General features: G+C 37.0%; 1 protein-coding gene across 1 annotated transcript in view; it reads left to right on the plus strand.

Annotated features, from left to right (window-relative positions):
* PZP (pregnancy zone protein) overlaps nucleotides 1–13,813 on the plus strand; it is a 36,835-nt gene that overhangs the window by 4,331 nt on the left and 18,691 nt on the right. Inside the window, exons 3-15 of the mRNA XM_037514376.2 lie at nucleotides 1,026–1,185; nucleotides 1,346–1,398; nucleotides 2,304–2,324; nucleotides 2,579–2,747; nucleotides 3,667–3,751; nucleotides 5,499–5,613; nucleotides 5,929–6,043; nucleotides 6,180–6,289; nucleotides 7,313–7,474; nucleotides 8,790–9,017; nucleotides 9,271–9,334; nucleotides 11,588–11,730; nucleotides 12,201–12,350. Of these exons, the coding sequence (XP_037370273.2) occupies nucleotides 1,026–1,185; nucleotides 1,346–1,398; nucleotides 2,304–2,324; nucleotides 2,579–2,747; nucleotides 3,667–3,751; nucleotides 5,499–5,613; nucleotides 5,929–6,043; nucleotides 6,180–6,289; nucleotides 7,313–7,474; nucleotides 8,790–9,017; nucleotides 9,271–9,334; nucleotides 11,588–11,730; nucleotides 12,201–12,350 (1,575 nt within the window). The remainder of the gene's footprint in view (nucleotides 1–1,025; nucleotides 1,186–1,345; nucleotides 1,399–2,303; nucleotides 2,325–2,578; nucleotides 2,748–3,666; nucleotides 3,752–5,498; nucleotides 5,614–5,928; nucleotides 6,044–6,179; nucleotides 6,290–7,312; nucleotides 7,475–8,789; nucleotides 9,018–9,270; nucleotides 9,335–11,587; nucleotides 11,731–12,200; nucleotides 12,351–13,813) is intronic.

Raw genomic sequence — 13,813 nt, forward strand, 5'->3', positions numbered from 1 at the left:
CCTATTTGATCTATTATGTTGAGTCATGGTGATGGAGAACTGATATTGAATTCTAAAGAATGATTTCTGTGAGGACTTCAGAAAAGGCTGGAGTGAATGAGTTTTCAGATATTAAGAAGAAAAACATGAAATTTCCATCAGAATAGGAGGGAAATCTTTCCACATAACAAAGTTCAACTGAAGTTCCCCCAAAATTCTACTAGCCACATAAATAGTATGATTCAGTGAGAGAAGTTTTCTAACTTTGATATGCAATGGTTTCTTTAAGGTCAAAGTTGGACAACATCTATTATACAAAAGCCTTATGATAAGACAGCATGTAGCAAAATTTTTCTCTTATGGTGGGTTGTTAGGTGTCTTTGTCCTTTGAAGGTTTTAAAGGTGCAAGATACTCCAGGCAAACACCTAGTACCTTTTTCAGGATGCCCAACTTGGGATACTCAGTTCTTATATTTCCCATATTTTTTCTTATTAATAACTTTGTGAGGTCTTTTGGGTTTTTTTTGCATAGAAGAACTAGGGTATAGGCCAGAGGTGCAGGGAGGTGAGATGATTCCCTGGAAACAGTGTGGGAAGCAGAACACAAGGTGCATTTACTGAAATACACTGCTGAGGAGAGCAGTGGGAAAGAAAGGAGAGGTCCGCTGTGCCATGTGGGTTAGCTCCCTGGCCAGGGATCGAACTCAGGCCATAACAGTGATAGTACTGAGACTTAACCCTAGGCCACCAGGGAGGCCCTCTCCATATTTTTTCAATGATGCTTCTCTCTATCCTTTCAGAAGACACATATACTGTTTTAAGGGAGTATGCTTTAATAACCAAAGTTCTAGGTAGACTATATTGAGATTTGGAGTCCATAAATAGCTTCTCTTACTGATATTTCCCCTATACGTTATATTATTATCTCCACTGATATATGGAGAAATATTAATATTTACCTAGCTCTTAATGAAATTGAGAGATTGAGAAGGGAAAGTGATGAATGAAGATTCAGAGGAAGAAAACTGTAATTTTTTGTTCCTTAGGTCCCAACTATCTCATCTTCTTCAGAGGTGGCATTTCTCACTGTCCAGATAAAGGGACCAACACAAGACTTCAGGAAAAGGAAGACAGTTCTGATAAAGAATCCTCAAAGTTTGGTCTTTGTCCAGACAGACAAACCCATCTATAAGCCAGAACAAACAGGTAATGTAGGGAAATTCTACTGTTTGGGGTAGCACTGAGAAAGAGAGGCCAGGTTTTCTAGCCAAGAGTCACCATTATTCTATTCACTTAGCTTCCTGTCTTATTACCCAAATTATCTTCTTCATTATACCTGAGTCTTATCAGAGAATTTCTGTTGTAGTGAAATTCCGTATTGTCTCTGTGGATGAAAATTTTCACCCCCTAAATGAGCAGGTAAGTATCTCAGTAACTATGGTTTACGTGGAGGGTGGGATGATGAAGTGGGATAAAGTGGGATGAAATGGAAAGGTTCAAGAAAAGCAAGATGATAAAAGGTTCCTTTAGGAATCTGAGTCCCTGCCTTGCCAGAGATCTAGAGTCTTATACAAGGCATAACTGAGGTGTAAGAAATGAGAAAGCACTTTCTCTTTTAAGAGTTTGGAAATAATCAGTTTTTTGCTAAGAGGCACAATTAAAAAGTTATGTGCTCTCCAAATCCATACTCTGAATAATTTGTGATAATTAAAACATCAAAGACTTTCACTGAATACTTATATATCTAAAGAAAACTTATATTTTAAAATGGTAATATATACATACACATATCCAATAATGCATGCATATATTCAAATATATAATAGAATATATTACATAAAGAAAGTTTACACTAATTGGATATTGGGTGTCCCTCCCTCCAAATAGTTTTCAATAGCAGGAAAAGAAACAAAGATACTTTTAAATGGCAACTTTGAAATTAGAAGAAAAATTCTTGGTTAACTTTTAACTAATAATTCTATAAATTCTCTTCTTATTGGCTCAAAATCACAACATATAATTCAATTAATATTCATTTCCTAATTTATTGTAAATAAACAGTACAGTCATATACTTCATTGGGGGATTTAAGTAGCTAAATATTATCAGGGAATGTTAATATTTTAATACATATTAATATAAATATTCACCAATATTTTTCAAGAAAATGGCAACATGATAGTTGTAGAAATATATACATATATTGTTTTGTTACATCTTACTAAAGGTGTTATTTTTCTCCATGCGTTATTTGATAATATATCTAAGCTCATAGCCTTTAATGAAATTCTAATCACATCTTTTCTTTCCATTTTTAAATATAGATTCCACTGGTGTACATTGAGGTAAGTCACAGAAAGAATATCAATACATTTAAAGACTAGTGAGTTCTAATAATAGTCTAAATAGATAAATTACTATGAAAGGTTTTCAGATCTAAATTTTTCTATTTCCAGATATCAGATTCATTGTGTTTTATCTTCCTTTTATGTTTGTCATTCTGAAGAGAATGTCTGTCAGTTACTATCCCCAAAGTAATTTGTTTTGTACAAGACAATATGACTAAATTATTATTCCCCACGCTCCTTTTCATCTCTAGGACCCAAAAAAGAATCGAATTGGGCAATGGCACAATCTCCAGTTGGAGAATGGCCTCGAGCAGCTGGCCTTTCCCCTCTCATCGGAACCTCTTCAGGGCTCCTACAATGTGGTGGTACAGAAGGAATCAGGCAAAAAGATAGTGTACCCCTTCATCGTGAAGGAATTTGGTATGGATTCTGAAAGATGAAAAAGGACATAACTTTTTGGTCAATACTATGAGCTCATTTAGATTCTTGAATTTTCCACAGGTATGAATTAGAGTCAGCTAAAACCACCATGATTCTGTCAGCACAGCAGCTCTTGCTAATTAAGTATCATTGAAATCACTGTGGTCACATAGTTATATCTTGCATGACTGTCAAACCTTAGTAAATTTAAATTGGCACGCTGAAAAGTATATGTAGATTTCAAGGTATCATTTTGGGGAAAAAAATTATACAAATAAAAATAATGTAGGGCCTCCCAGGTGGCGCAGCGGTTGAGCGCTGGGTTGCGAAGCTGCCCGCGGCCTCTGCGGCACCGGTTCGATCCCCGGCTGCTCCCCAGCCACCGGAGGAGGGTCCCACATGGCGCGCAGACCTCTCCTGCCGCCCGCTGCTCCCCTCAGCAGTGTACTTCGGTCCTTCTGCCTGCTCTGCTCCCCGCTCTGGCTCTGGTGAATTCTCTCGCCCTCCCGGCTTCTGACTGTACCCAGTGCATGTATAAACCAAACAAACAAACAAACAGATAAGTAAGACATGCCTCTAGAAAATTAAAAATAATAATAATAATAATAATGTATTCTGGGCCTCCCTGGTGGTGCAGGCAGCTGCGCACAGGCAGCATGGGTTCGATCCCAGCCAGCCATAGAGATACCCACATGGAGCGGCAGACCTCTCCTGTCTCACCCACTGCTCCCCTCAGCAGTGTATTTCAGTCAGTCTGCCTGTTCTGTTGCCTGCTCGGTCTCTGGTGAATCCTCTCACTCTCCCACACATCTGGCCTGTACCCCGGTTCTTGTATGCATGAATAAATAAATCTTTTTAAAAAATAAATATTCCCATGAAATGTTTACCAGTCTTCCTATTTCTATTATTTTTTCAACAGTGCTTCCAAAGTTTGAGGTCCAAGTTCAGGTGCCAAAGATTATCAGTATCATGGATGAAAATGTGAACATATCAGTATGTGGGATGTGAGTTAAATTGTTTTTGTCTGATAGTTCATATTTTGTCTCAACTGTGAGCTATTTAACTAGGTGTACAATTATAAATTATTTTTCATCAGCACCATACTATTTAATCACTGTTGCTCTGATTATATTTTCTATTTGAGTGCTATTAAGAGACATCTAAAAATAGAAAAAAATGCCCAAAGCAAAATGATTATCAATTATTCCATTTTGATGCAAACAGAAAACTAATAAAAGTATGGCCTGCCTCCACATACACAATTCTTTTTATTAACACTATGAGAACTTTCTCTCTTTCTCTCTCTGTTTGTGTGTGTGTGAGAGAGAGAGAGAGAGAGAGGAGAGATGATTGTGTGGATTTGCTTGGTTACTATTTACTTATTTTCATTCTATTTATCTTCTTGTTGATATAAAAAACAAGTTTTTATTTTATAATGACAGAATTAAAAAAAAGCAGTCTGAAAGGAAACAATCTTTCTAAATCCCAAAGGGAACTTGGTTTTATAATGCAGCAAAGTTTCTACTGTCTCAATGAGTAATACTCCTTAAAAGAGACATTTTCCATCTTACACCAGTGAGAATGGCACATATTAAAAAAACTAGCAACAACAAATGTTGGTGAGGGTGTGGAGAAAAAGGAACTCTTCTGCACTGTTGGTGGGAGTGCAAACTGGTCCAACCACTGTGGAGAGCTGTGTGGAGATTTCTGGACCTACTAAACATAGAGCTTCCATATGATCCAGCAATTCCACTCCTAGGTATTTACCCAAAGGACACAGAAACATCAATTCCAAAGAACACCTGCACCCCTATGTTTATAGCAGCACTGTTTACAATAGCTAAGCTTTGGAAACAACCCAAATGCCCAAAAATAGATGACTGGATCAAGAAGATGTGGTACATATATACCATGGAATATTACTCAGCATTCAAAAAAGATAAACACGGGCCTCCCCGGTGGCGCAGCGGTTGAGCGCTGGGTTGCGAAACTGCGCGCGGCCTCTGCGGCGCCGGTTCGATCCCCGGCTGCTCCCCGGCCACCAGAGGAGGGTCCCACATGGCGTGCAGACCTCTCCTGCCGCCCGCTGCTCCCCTCAGCAGTGTACTTCGGTCCTTCTGCCTGCTCTGCTCCCCGCTCTGGCTCTGGTGAATTCTCTCACCCTCCCGCGCTTCTGACTGTGCCCAGTGCATGTATAAAACAAAACAAACAAACAAACCAGCAAACAAATAAATAAATAAAGCATGCCTCTATAAAAAAAAAAAAAAAAAAAAAAAAAAAAATGTGTCAAAAAAGATAAACACATGCAATTTGCAGCAACATGAATGGCACTGGAAGGGATCATGCTCAGCGAAATAAGACAAAAAGAAAAAGAAAAATACCGGATGGTCTCACTCATAGCAGGAATCTAGAAAACTTAAATAAGGGACCAGGAAGACGAATAACTATAAGAAAGTGAAAATCAAAATCAACAAAAAACTACGAACCAGAGACACTTTTAGGGGGGCGGGGGTGGGAGGGGAGGGATTGGGGTCAGAATGGGGGGGCTGCAATTGTATGGGGAATATAAAAATAAAATTTATTATTAAAAAAAAAAAGAGACATTTTCCAGACATAGTTCTATTTGATAGGAGCTCAAAATGATAGAGATGTACATGTGACTGCAAAAAGAAATTGTGTGTTCTGTATTAAATTAGCAGTGTAAAATATAGATACCCTTCCTCAGTTCCTGGTTTATTTCTTATGTCACAGATACACCTATGGGAAACCTGTTCCAGGATTTGCAACTATAAACATTTGCAGAAAAGTACTGCGGGCTCCTTCTATGTGTCAAAATCAGAAGATCTGTGAGGAATTCAATGACCATGTGAGTATACAATGTACTCTCTAGGAACTACCATTGTTGCACTACCCCACATTACAAACTGAAAAGAAGATATTGGAGTAAACTCATTCCAAAATATTCCCCACCAAAAAATAATCCCTATTCTTAATGAACAAAATTTTCATTTTGATGACTAACCTTAGAAATTACACAGCAGATATGAATATTAAATTCCTGAAGATTTACTAACATGTTTATCCCAAAGAACGTGTCTTAGAGTCAGAAAGAAAATTTTTAGATGGAGTAACTTTTGGTCTTAGTCAGTATGACATTTATCAATTTTTGTGTTCCTTTCAGCTCAACAGCAATGGCTGCATCACCCTACAAGTAAAAACAAACTTGTTCCAGATCAAAAATGCAGGTTATGAAATGAAACTTCGAGTGAAAGCCGAGATCAGAGAAGAGGGAACAGGTTTGAGTACTAAACTAATATCAGAGATAAAGCAATAAACATTGGTTTGTTTCCCATCATTTAAAAGGTGGTAGGGAGTGAATTTTAGGAGTAAAGCAATTTCCAAAAGTACTTACTCTTTCCTGTATATTTTCAGACCTAGTATTCAGTGGAAATGGGACCAGTAAAATCACAACTGTTGTAACCAGACTCAAGTTCGTGAAAGTGGATTCACATTTTAGACGAGGAATCCCCTTCTTTGGACAGGTAGAGTACACTACAGTTGACAAGCAAGTAAATTGTCCAATTTTGCTTAAGTTCGGGGCACAGTAATGTATTCCAAACCTAATACTGCATCAGTTAATTAATAGGACCAAATTCATGACACTTTCATGATACTCTCCTTTGCAAACATGTGTAAACATATACTATAATACTATGAGAATCAAAATATTATTTCTTTTTAGAATAATAAGCTAATAAAGGTGCTTTGTGTAATATGTAGTTATTATGTCTTACTGAGTCTCCCATGCATTTTAAAATAAGTATTCCATTATCCAGCCAAATCCCACAATAGTCTCAATTTATGGCTGCCTGTATCTTTGTATCTGTTGTTCTATTTAGAAAAAGTGATTAAGTGGTTTTAATCACTTAGGGTACATTTCATGGTTATTACCATTATATTATTTTTATGTTTAAGGTATATATTTTAAGAATGAAAATTTCAATATTAATTTTATTCAAATTAATAGTCAAGTCTAGCAATTTTGCACTTTTTGAATTTCTTTTAAAAAGAAACATTTTTGTGTGGAGTTACGTGGTTTGTGGTTTCAGGAGATGAAAGCAGTTTTTTTTTTTTTTTAAAGATTTATTTATTCATGCATACAAGAACCAGGGTACAGGCCAGATGTGCGGGAGGGTGAGAGGATTCACCAGAGACAGAGCGGGGAATAGAATGGGCAGATGTACTGAAATCCACTGCTGAGGGGGGGCAGCAGGCAAGACAGGAGAGGTCTGCCGTGCCACGTGGGATTCTTGGCAGCTGGCTGAGATGGAAACCAGGCTGCAGAGGCTGTGGACAGTTTCACAGCGCTGCGCTTAACCCTCTGCGCCAACAGGGGAGGCCCTGAAAAGCAGCTTTGTAGTACATACAGAAGTTGTTTTGGCTTTGGTTTGGGAATTTTTGTGTTTTTCTTTTAAGTTCTGACAGAAAAAGAGCCTGTTTCCATGATATTGGCCTCTTCTGAGTATTATCCACATAATATATCAAGTAATTTTCTTCTTTTTTAGGTGATTTTAGTGGATGGGAAAGATATGCCCATCCCCAATAAACTTATCTTAATTACTGCAACTGAAGCCAATTATCTTTCCAATGCAACTACTGATGAACAGGGTCTTGTACAGTTTTCAATCAATACTACCAACATCTTGAATAACAAAATTTCTATCACTGTAAGTATAAAAGAAAAAAAAAACTGATGACAAAGAGAAACTTTAGTGACAGTCAGGAATTTAGAACTGAAGAAGTAAACATAGTATTTTAAGAGACAGAAATAAACTGTCCAGTTATGGGATATATGTGGGGATATAAAAACTTCACTGAAAAAGACAAAAACGGTAAAAGAGATACTGTAGAATAGTCTCATCATATCATTATTACTGTTATCTTTAAAATTTTATGTTAAGCAAAAAAATCTTATTGGACTTGCTCCTAAACAAATCAGTTCTTCAATGAGTAATCTGTAATTTGTTTTCTATTTTTTTTCATGTCCATTTAGATTTTTTAAAGTGATCAGAAACATACATATATAACCACTTAGTACATACTGCCTAAAGATGATTAAAGGATTTCTATAACTAAAAAGATTTCATGCTAGTAATCTGAAGCAAAGATGTGGTCAAAGATAATCATTTATTGATTCCAACTTAAATAAATGGCATATAAATTATTTCCATGTCCTAATGTTCACCTGTTAAATCAATTTAAAAATATATAGTGATGCTTAATGTTTTTTATGTGACAGATGCCTGTTCTTTCCTAGGACTGAAAAGACAATCCTGAAAAATATTGCCCCTATATTGAAAGTTTCCTATATTCATAAAGTTAACATAATTAAATTATTAGTATGATATAATTAAGAGCAATAATTTAAAAAAGGAAATTTAATATAAGAGCAAATAGAGAGGTCCAGAAAATGCACCTAGTAAATTCAGAAAAAAATAATAGAGCACCTGGAAAAGACCTAAGGAGCAACCACTACAACATAAATAAATGGAATCACCTGCTAAATGACATTAGCAGGGTTCAAGGTCCAGAAACTATCAGGCCTTAAAAACTAGAAGTCACCATAATGATAAGGCATAAATATTAATTTGCTAAAGATTATTCATAAACAATTTTGAGACCAATAACATAGTAAGAGATTATATAATAAACCAACTTACAAGGTACTTCTACTACCTGAAGTTTCCTTGCCCTCATGTTCAGATCATTTACCATTTTCATTGGGACATCTTTGTTCTTCTGACTACACTGAAGAGGAAAAGTCAAATTAGTGATTTAGCAGGAACAGGGCAAAGGAGGTAACTTTGCATGATTGCCCTTTAATCTCTCCAGTTTGAGAAGCTGACAAATTATTTGGTGATCAACAGGAATGAAAGTGATGCATACAATATGTCAGCATGGAAGAAACATTTAAGTATTTGGTGGGAGAGGGAAGAAAGAATGTCAGGACAACACTGATTCTTTGTTTTTCTTTTTTATCAGGCCTCTCTCCAGCGACCTGCCTTCTGTTCTAACTATATATGGGCAGCCGAAGAGCACCTGTCAGCGAATCACTTTGCCTACAATGTTTTTTCTTTGAGCGGCAGTTATGTTCACCTGGAATTCATAGCTGGCCCCCTACCCTGTGGCCAAACACAGATTATCAAGGCAAACTATATACTCACTGGGCAGGCCATTGGGGAGCTAAAAGAGCTCATTTTCTATTACCTGGTAAGAACAAAGTCATGAAATACATTTGGAGTTTATGTCCATAGACAAAAACTGTGGCACCAGACATGTAAAAACTATTTGTGCACCACCATTTTGCTGTCTCATCTATGTTCCCCTTGATTTTTTTGACTCATGAGATTGATTCCCTCCAGCAGAGGACTCAACAACCGAGAGTAGGTTTCGTGGTGAATTAGATGTTGAGAATTGTGACAGGCTCAAGGAAAGTTCCTTTTTTGTTGATTTTTCCTTGCAGATCATGGCTAAGGGAGGCATCATCAGATCGGGAACACATGCTCTGCCTGTAGAGCCAGGAGACAGTGAGTATGCTCAAGTCTATGTACCCATTTCTTTCCAAAACATACATCCTTACACCTCAGGATTGTTTTAACTATTCAAGTTTCTTTGTGATCCGTATGAAATTAAATAATGTTTGTTCTATTCCTTGTGTTTTTTTTTTTTTAAGATTTATTTATTTATACAAGAACCTGGGTACAGGCCAAATGTGTGGGAGGGTGAGAGGATTCACCAGAGACAGATCGGGGAAAAGAACAGGCAGACTGACCAAAATACACTGCTGAGGGGAGCAATGGGCAAGACAGGAGAGGTCTGCCCTGCCATGTGGTTTGCTCCATGACCGGCAGGGATGGAACAGGCACTGCAGAGGCTGCAGACAGCCTCACAGCACTGTGCTCAACTTCTTGTGCCACCAGGGAAGCTCTGTTCTATTCCTTGTTAATAAATTTTTCTAATATTCATATAGAGAGTTAGATATAGAGAATGAAATCTACTTTGTGCACTATTCCCCTTCAACCCACCTTATCACCTATATTTCTGCTTTTTTAGAATAATGCAAAATGTAACGTATTTATATAAAGAGATGAGTATCTTCAAACTATCTGCTTTTTTCTTTTCTATTATTTTAAATCTGTGCATCATTTATAAAAGGAAGAATATCTACAAAATAATATAAGGAAGAGTTCATTAATTATTTACTTCATAAAGACATCACAGAAGTATACTGAACAGAAAGCAGTTCAGTCAGTAATTAAAAGGAATTTCTGTCATAAATTAAATCACTATTATTTATAATAAAACTATTTAAACCACACATTTTAATTATGTTATAATTGCTAATTTGTTCTTCACTAAAGAGTTACTTAAAACCCTTGATCCTGTTAGATAAGAACTGACTTTGGTCACAGCTAGTCTACAATCAACCTTTTTAATTGCTTCAGTTTACTTTATTCAAATTATTCTTATACTGTTTTGCAAAATGTTTTAATATAATAGTGCAAATTACTAATGTCAGAACTATCTGTGAGTATATTTGAAATCCAGAATTCAGCCTTCACAAATTCCATTACTAAAGTGCCTAAAGCATTACTTTCCTTCCAATATTCTCTGCAAAAAAAAAGTCTGCTCTAACTTCTCTTTCTGTTTTGTTGTATTTCAATCTATTCTTATCTTCCATGGTTAACTCGAGACACAGCAATACAAAGACTTACATTTCCTTTCTCTTCAGGGTGGGATTTATGTCCTTTTAGTGGCTGTAGCTAAAACTCAATCCTCAAATGGAACAAAAACACATATGCGTTGGTGGTTCCCAAGGGCTGAGGAGCGAGGAAAAGGAGGACTTGTTGCTAAATGAGTATAAAGTTTCAGATCTGCAAGATGAAGAAGTTCTTGAGATCTGTTTTGCTACAATGTGAATATACTTAATACTACTGAATTGTACACTTAAAAAATAGTTAAGATGGTGAATTTTATGTTACTTTTTAGCACATTAAAAAGGCATACACCCAGGGCCTCCCCCGGTGGTGCAGCAGTTGAGTGCTGGCCTGTGAAGCTGCCCGCAGCCTCTGCAGCACCGGGTCGATCCAGGGCTGCCGGTGAGGGTCCCACATGGCACACAAACCTCTCCTGCTGCGCCTGCTGCTCCCCTCAGCAGTGTACTTCAGTCCTTCTGCCTGTTCTGCTCCCCACTCTGGCTCTGGTGAATTCTCTCACCCTCCCGCACTTCTGACTGTACCCAGTGCTTGAATAAATAAACAAATCTTTAAAAAAAAAAAAAAAAGGCATATACCTGAAAAAAATTAAACTTTGTAAGTATAATTCTTATATTGTACAAATTACTGTTCTGTATTTAAATTGAGAATCACCTCTAGCCTGAAGCCTAAATGAAATGGTTTTCATTCATGATAAATATCACTCTCATATATGTGACATACATAATAAATTCCTTATTATGTGCCCGTCAGAGCTTCACAGAATGTCCTTAGTGTGTTAACATGTGTTTTATATATATACAAAATTATTTTGAGCTATACCAATTCAAGTTGGCTTAGTCATTCATTAGGCAGAACATCAAGGGGAAAAGATGTGAGTCTAAGGAACTTTAACTTATTCCACAATTAAAGTTGTAATTTGGCCAATCAACTAGAAGATATTATAGAAATTATGTAATTAAATAGGGAGGCATAATTCTAAACTGAGCAGTGTTTTACCTCCTCTCTAGACCTAACAGCAGTGTTGAGCCATAACCATTTTACCTCATTCTCTCTATGCCCCAGTGAAAGGCAATTTTTCCCTATCCTTCCCTGTGGAGTTAGACATTGCCCCCACAGCACGAATGTTCATCTTTACCATTTTACCAAATGGAGAAGTTGTTGGAGATTCAGAGAGTTTTGAGATTGAAAACTGCCTAGCCAACAAGGTGAGTGCCCTTAACATTATATCAGAACACAAATAAATGGTTTGATAGGTATCATCTTTTTTACCTCATAGAAAACTGAGGTTGCTCACAGGTTCTCAGAAGTTAGTAATAGAGCCAAATCTCCAGGTACCCAGCATGCTATTTTTTCCAGTTAGGCAAAAGTGTTACCACATAAAACTTAATTCAATGTTGTATCCATGTTGGCCTCCTCCACTGATTAAAAAAGTGAAGATTAAAAAAGAGGTTCTTAATATTTCCAAGCATAGCCATATAAAGCTGTTTATTTTTGTTAAGTTGCATCAGCTCTTTGTAGATCTTTGTGATCAGTCCCTTATTAGTATTGTGTGCAAAATTTTTCTCCCAAGCAGTAAGGTGTCTCTTTGTTTTGATTGATGAAATTGAAAATGTCTGTGACTACAAGATCCAAAAGTAGAGGAAGTGTTGGATGACCTTTCCTTCACTTCTCACAGGTGGATTTGAGCTTCAGCCCAGCACACAGTCTCCCGGCCTCACAAGCCCACCTGCGAGTCACAGCTTCTCCTCAGTCCCTCTGCGCCCTCCGTGCTGTGGACCAGAGTGTGCTGCTCATGAGTCCTGAGACGGAGCTCTCTGCAGCCTCGGTGAGTTCCATCAGCCTTAGCGGTCAAAGAGTGCCAGGCAAGCAGCTGAGAGCAAAGAGAAGTCCTTGCTATGACAAAATATAATAAAAATACTTACTACTTTGTCTACTTTTAAAATAATTTTTCAAGCTCTATATTATCATCTTATTTGATCTTCTCAACATCCAGAGAGGAATAACCCTAGATTAAGAGGTGAAAACTAAGACTCAGAATATTTGCAATTTGTGCTAAATTGCCCAGAAGGAACCCATAGCTGAGATATGATTCTAAAATTCTGCTATCTTTTACCTCCTCTCTAACTTCTATTTCTCTATTTTTTATTTTATATGTTTTAAATCATTCTTCCATTTTGTACAATGCACACTTTCTCCTCTCAGATGTAGTCCCAAAATTCCCACCACCAAGTCACCCGTGCACCATCACCATAGTCCCTTGTGCTCTTCCTTCCCGTTTTGATCCCTCTCCCTCCCCCTTTCCTGCAGAATGTCTCTGATTTATTGCCTGTTCATTTTGTTTTTTTTAATTTATTATAATCATTTTTTTTTCCTGATCTCTTATTTGGTTCCCCTAGATTCCTCCTAGTGAAACCATCTGATGTTTTTCTTTTTCTTTCTGGCTTATTTCACTGAGCATAATCCCTTCCAGTTCTGATTGCTGCGTAATATTTCATTATGTATATATACCACATCTTCTTGATCCTTTTGAATTAATGTTTTTGTGTCCTTTGGGTAGATTCCTAGTAGTGGAATTACTGGGTAATATGGTAGCTCCACTTTTAGTAGTTTGGAGAAAACTTCACACAGCTTTTCATAGTGGTTGAACCAGTCTGCATTCCCAGCATAGTGTAGGAGAGTTCCTTTTTCTCCACATCCTCACCAACATTTCTGTTTCCTGTTTTTATAATAAGAGCCATTCTCACTGGTGTAAGGTGGTATCTCATGTGGTTTTGATTTGCATTTCCCTGATTACAAGTGATGTTGAACATTTTTTCATATGCCTGTTGGCTATTTGCATTTCCTCTTTGGAGAAGTGTCTTTTTAACTCTTCTGCCCATGTTTTTAATGGATTGTTTTTGTTTTTGTTAAGTTGCATCAGCTCTTTGTAGATCTTTGTGATCAGTCCCTTATCAGTAGTATTGTGTGCAAAAATTTTCTCCCAAGCAGTAAGGTGTCTCTTTGTTTTGATTGATACCTCTTTTGCTGTACAGAAGCTTTTCAGTTTGATGTAGTCCCAGCTTTTCATCTTTTCCTTTACTTTCTTTGCTTTGGGGGATGTGTCTTTAAAGATGTTGCTGAGACATATATCATGTAGTGTTTTGCCTATATTTTCTTCTGTATATTATGGTTTCAGGTCTTCTGTCCAGTTCTTTTATCCATTTTTAGTTGGTTTTTGTGCATGGTGTGAGGTAGTAGTTTAGCTTCATTCTTTTTGCATGTAGCAGTCCAGTTTTCCCAGCACCATTT

This window comes from Talpa occidentalis, unplaced genomic scaffold, assembly GCF_014898055.3.
Source record: "Talpa occidentalis isolate TD23 unplaced genomic scaffold, MPIMG_talOcc4v2.1 talOcc4.16, whole genome shotgun sequence".
NCBI classification, from domain to species: Eukaryota; Metazoa; Chordata; class Mammalia; order Eulipotyphla; family Talpidae; genus Talpa; species Talpa occidentalis.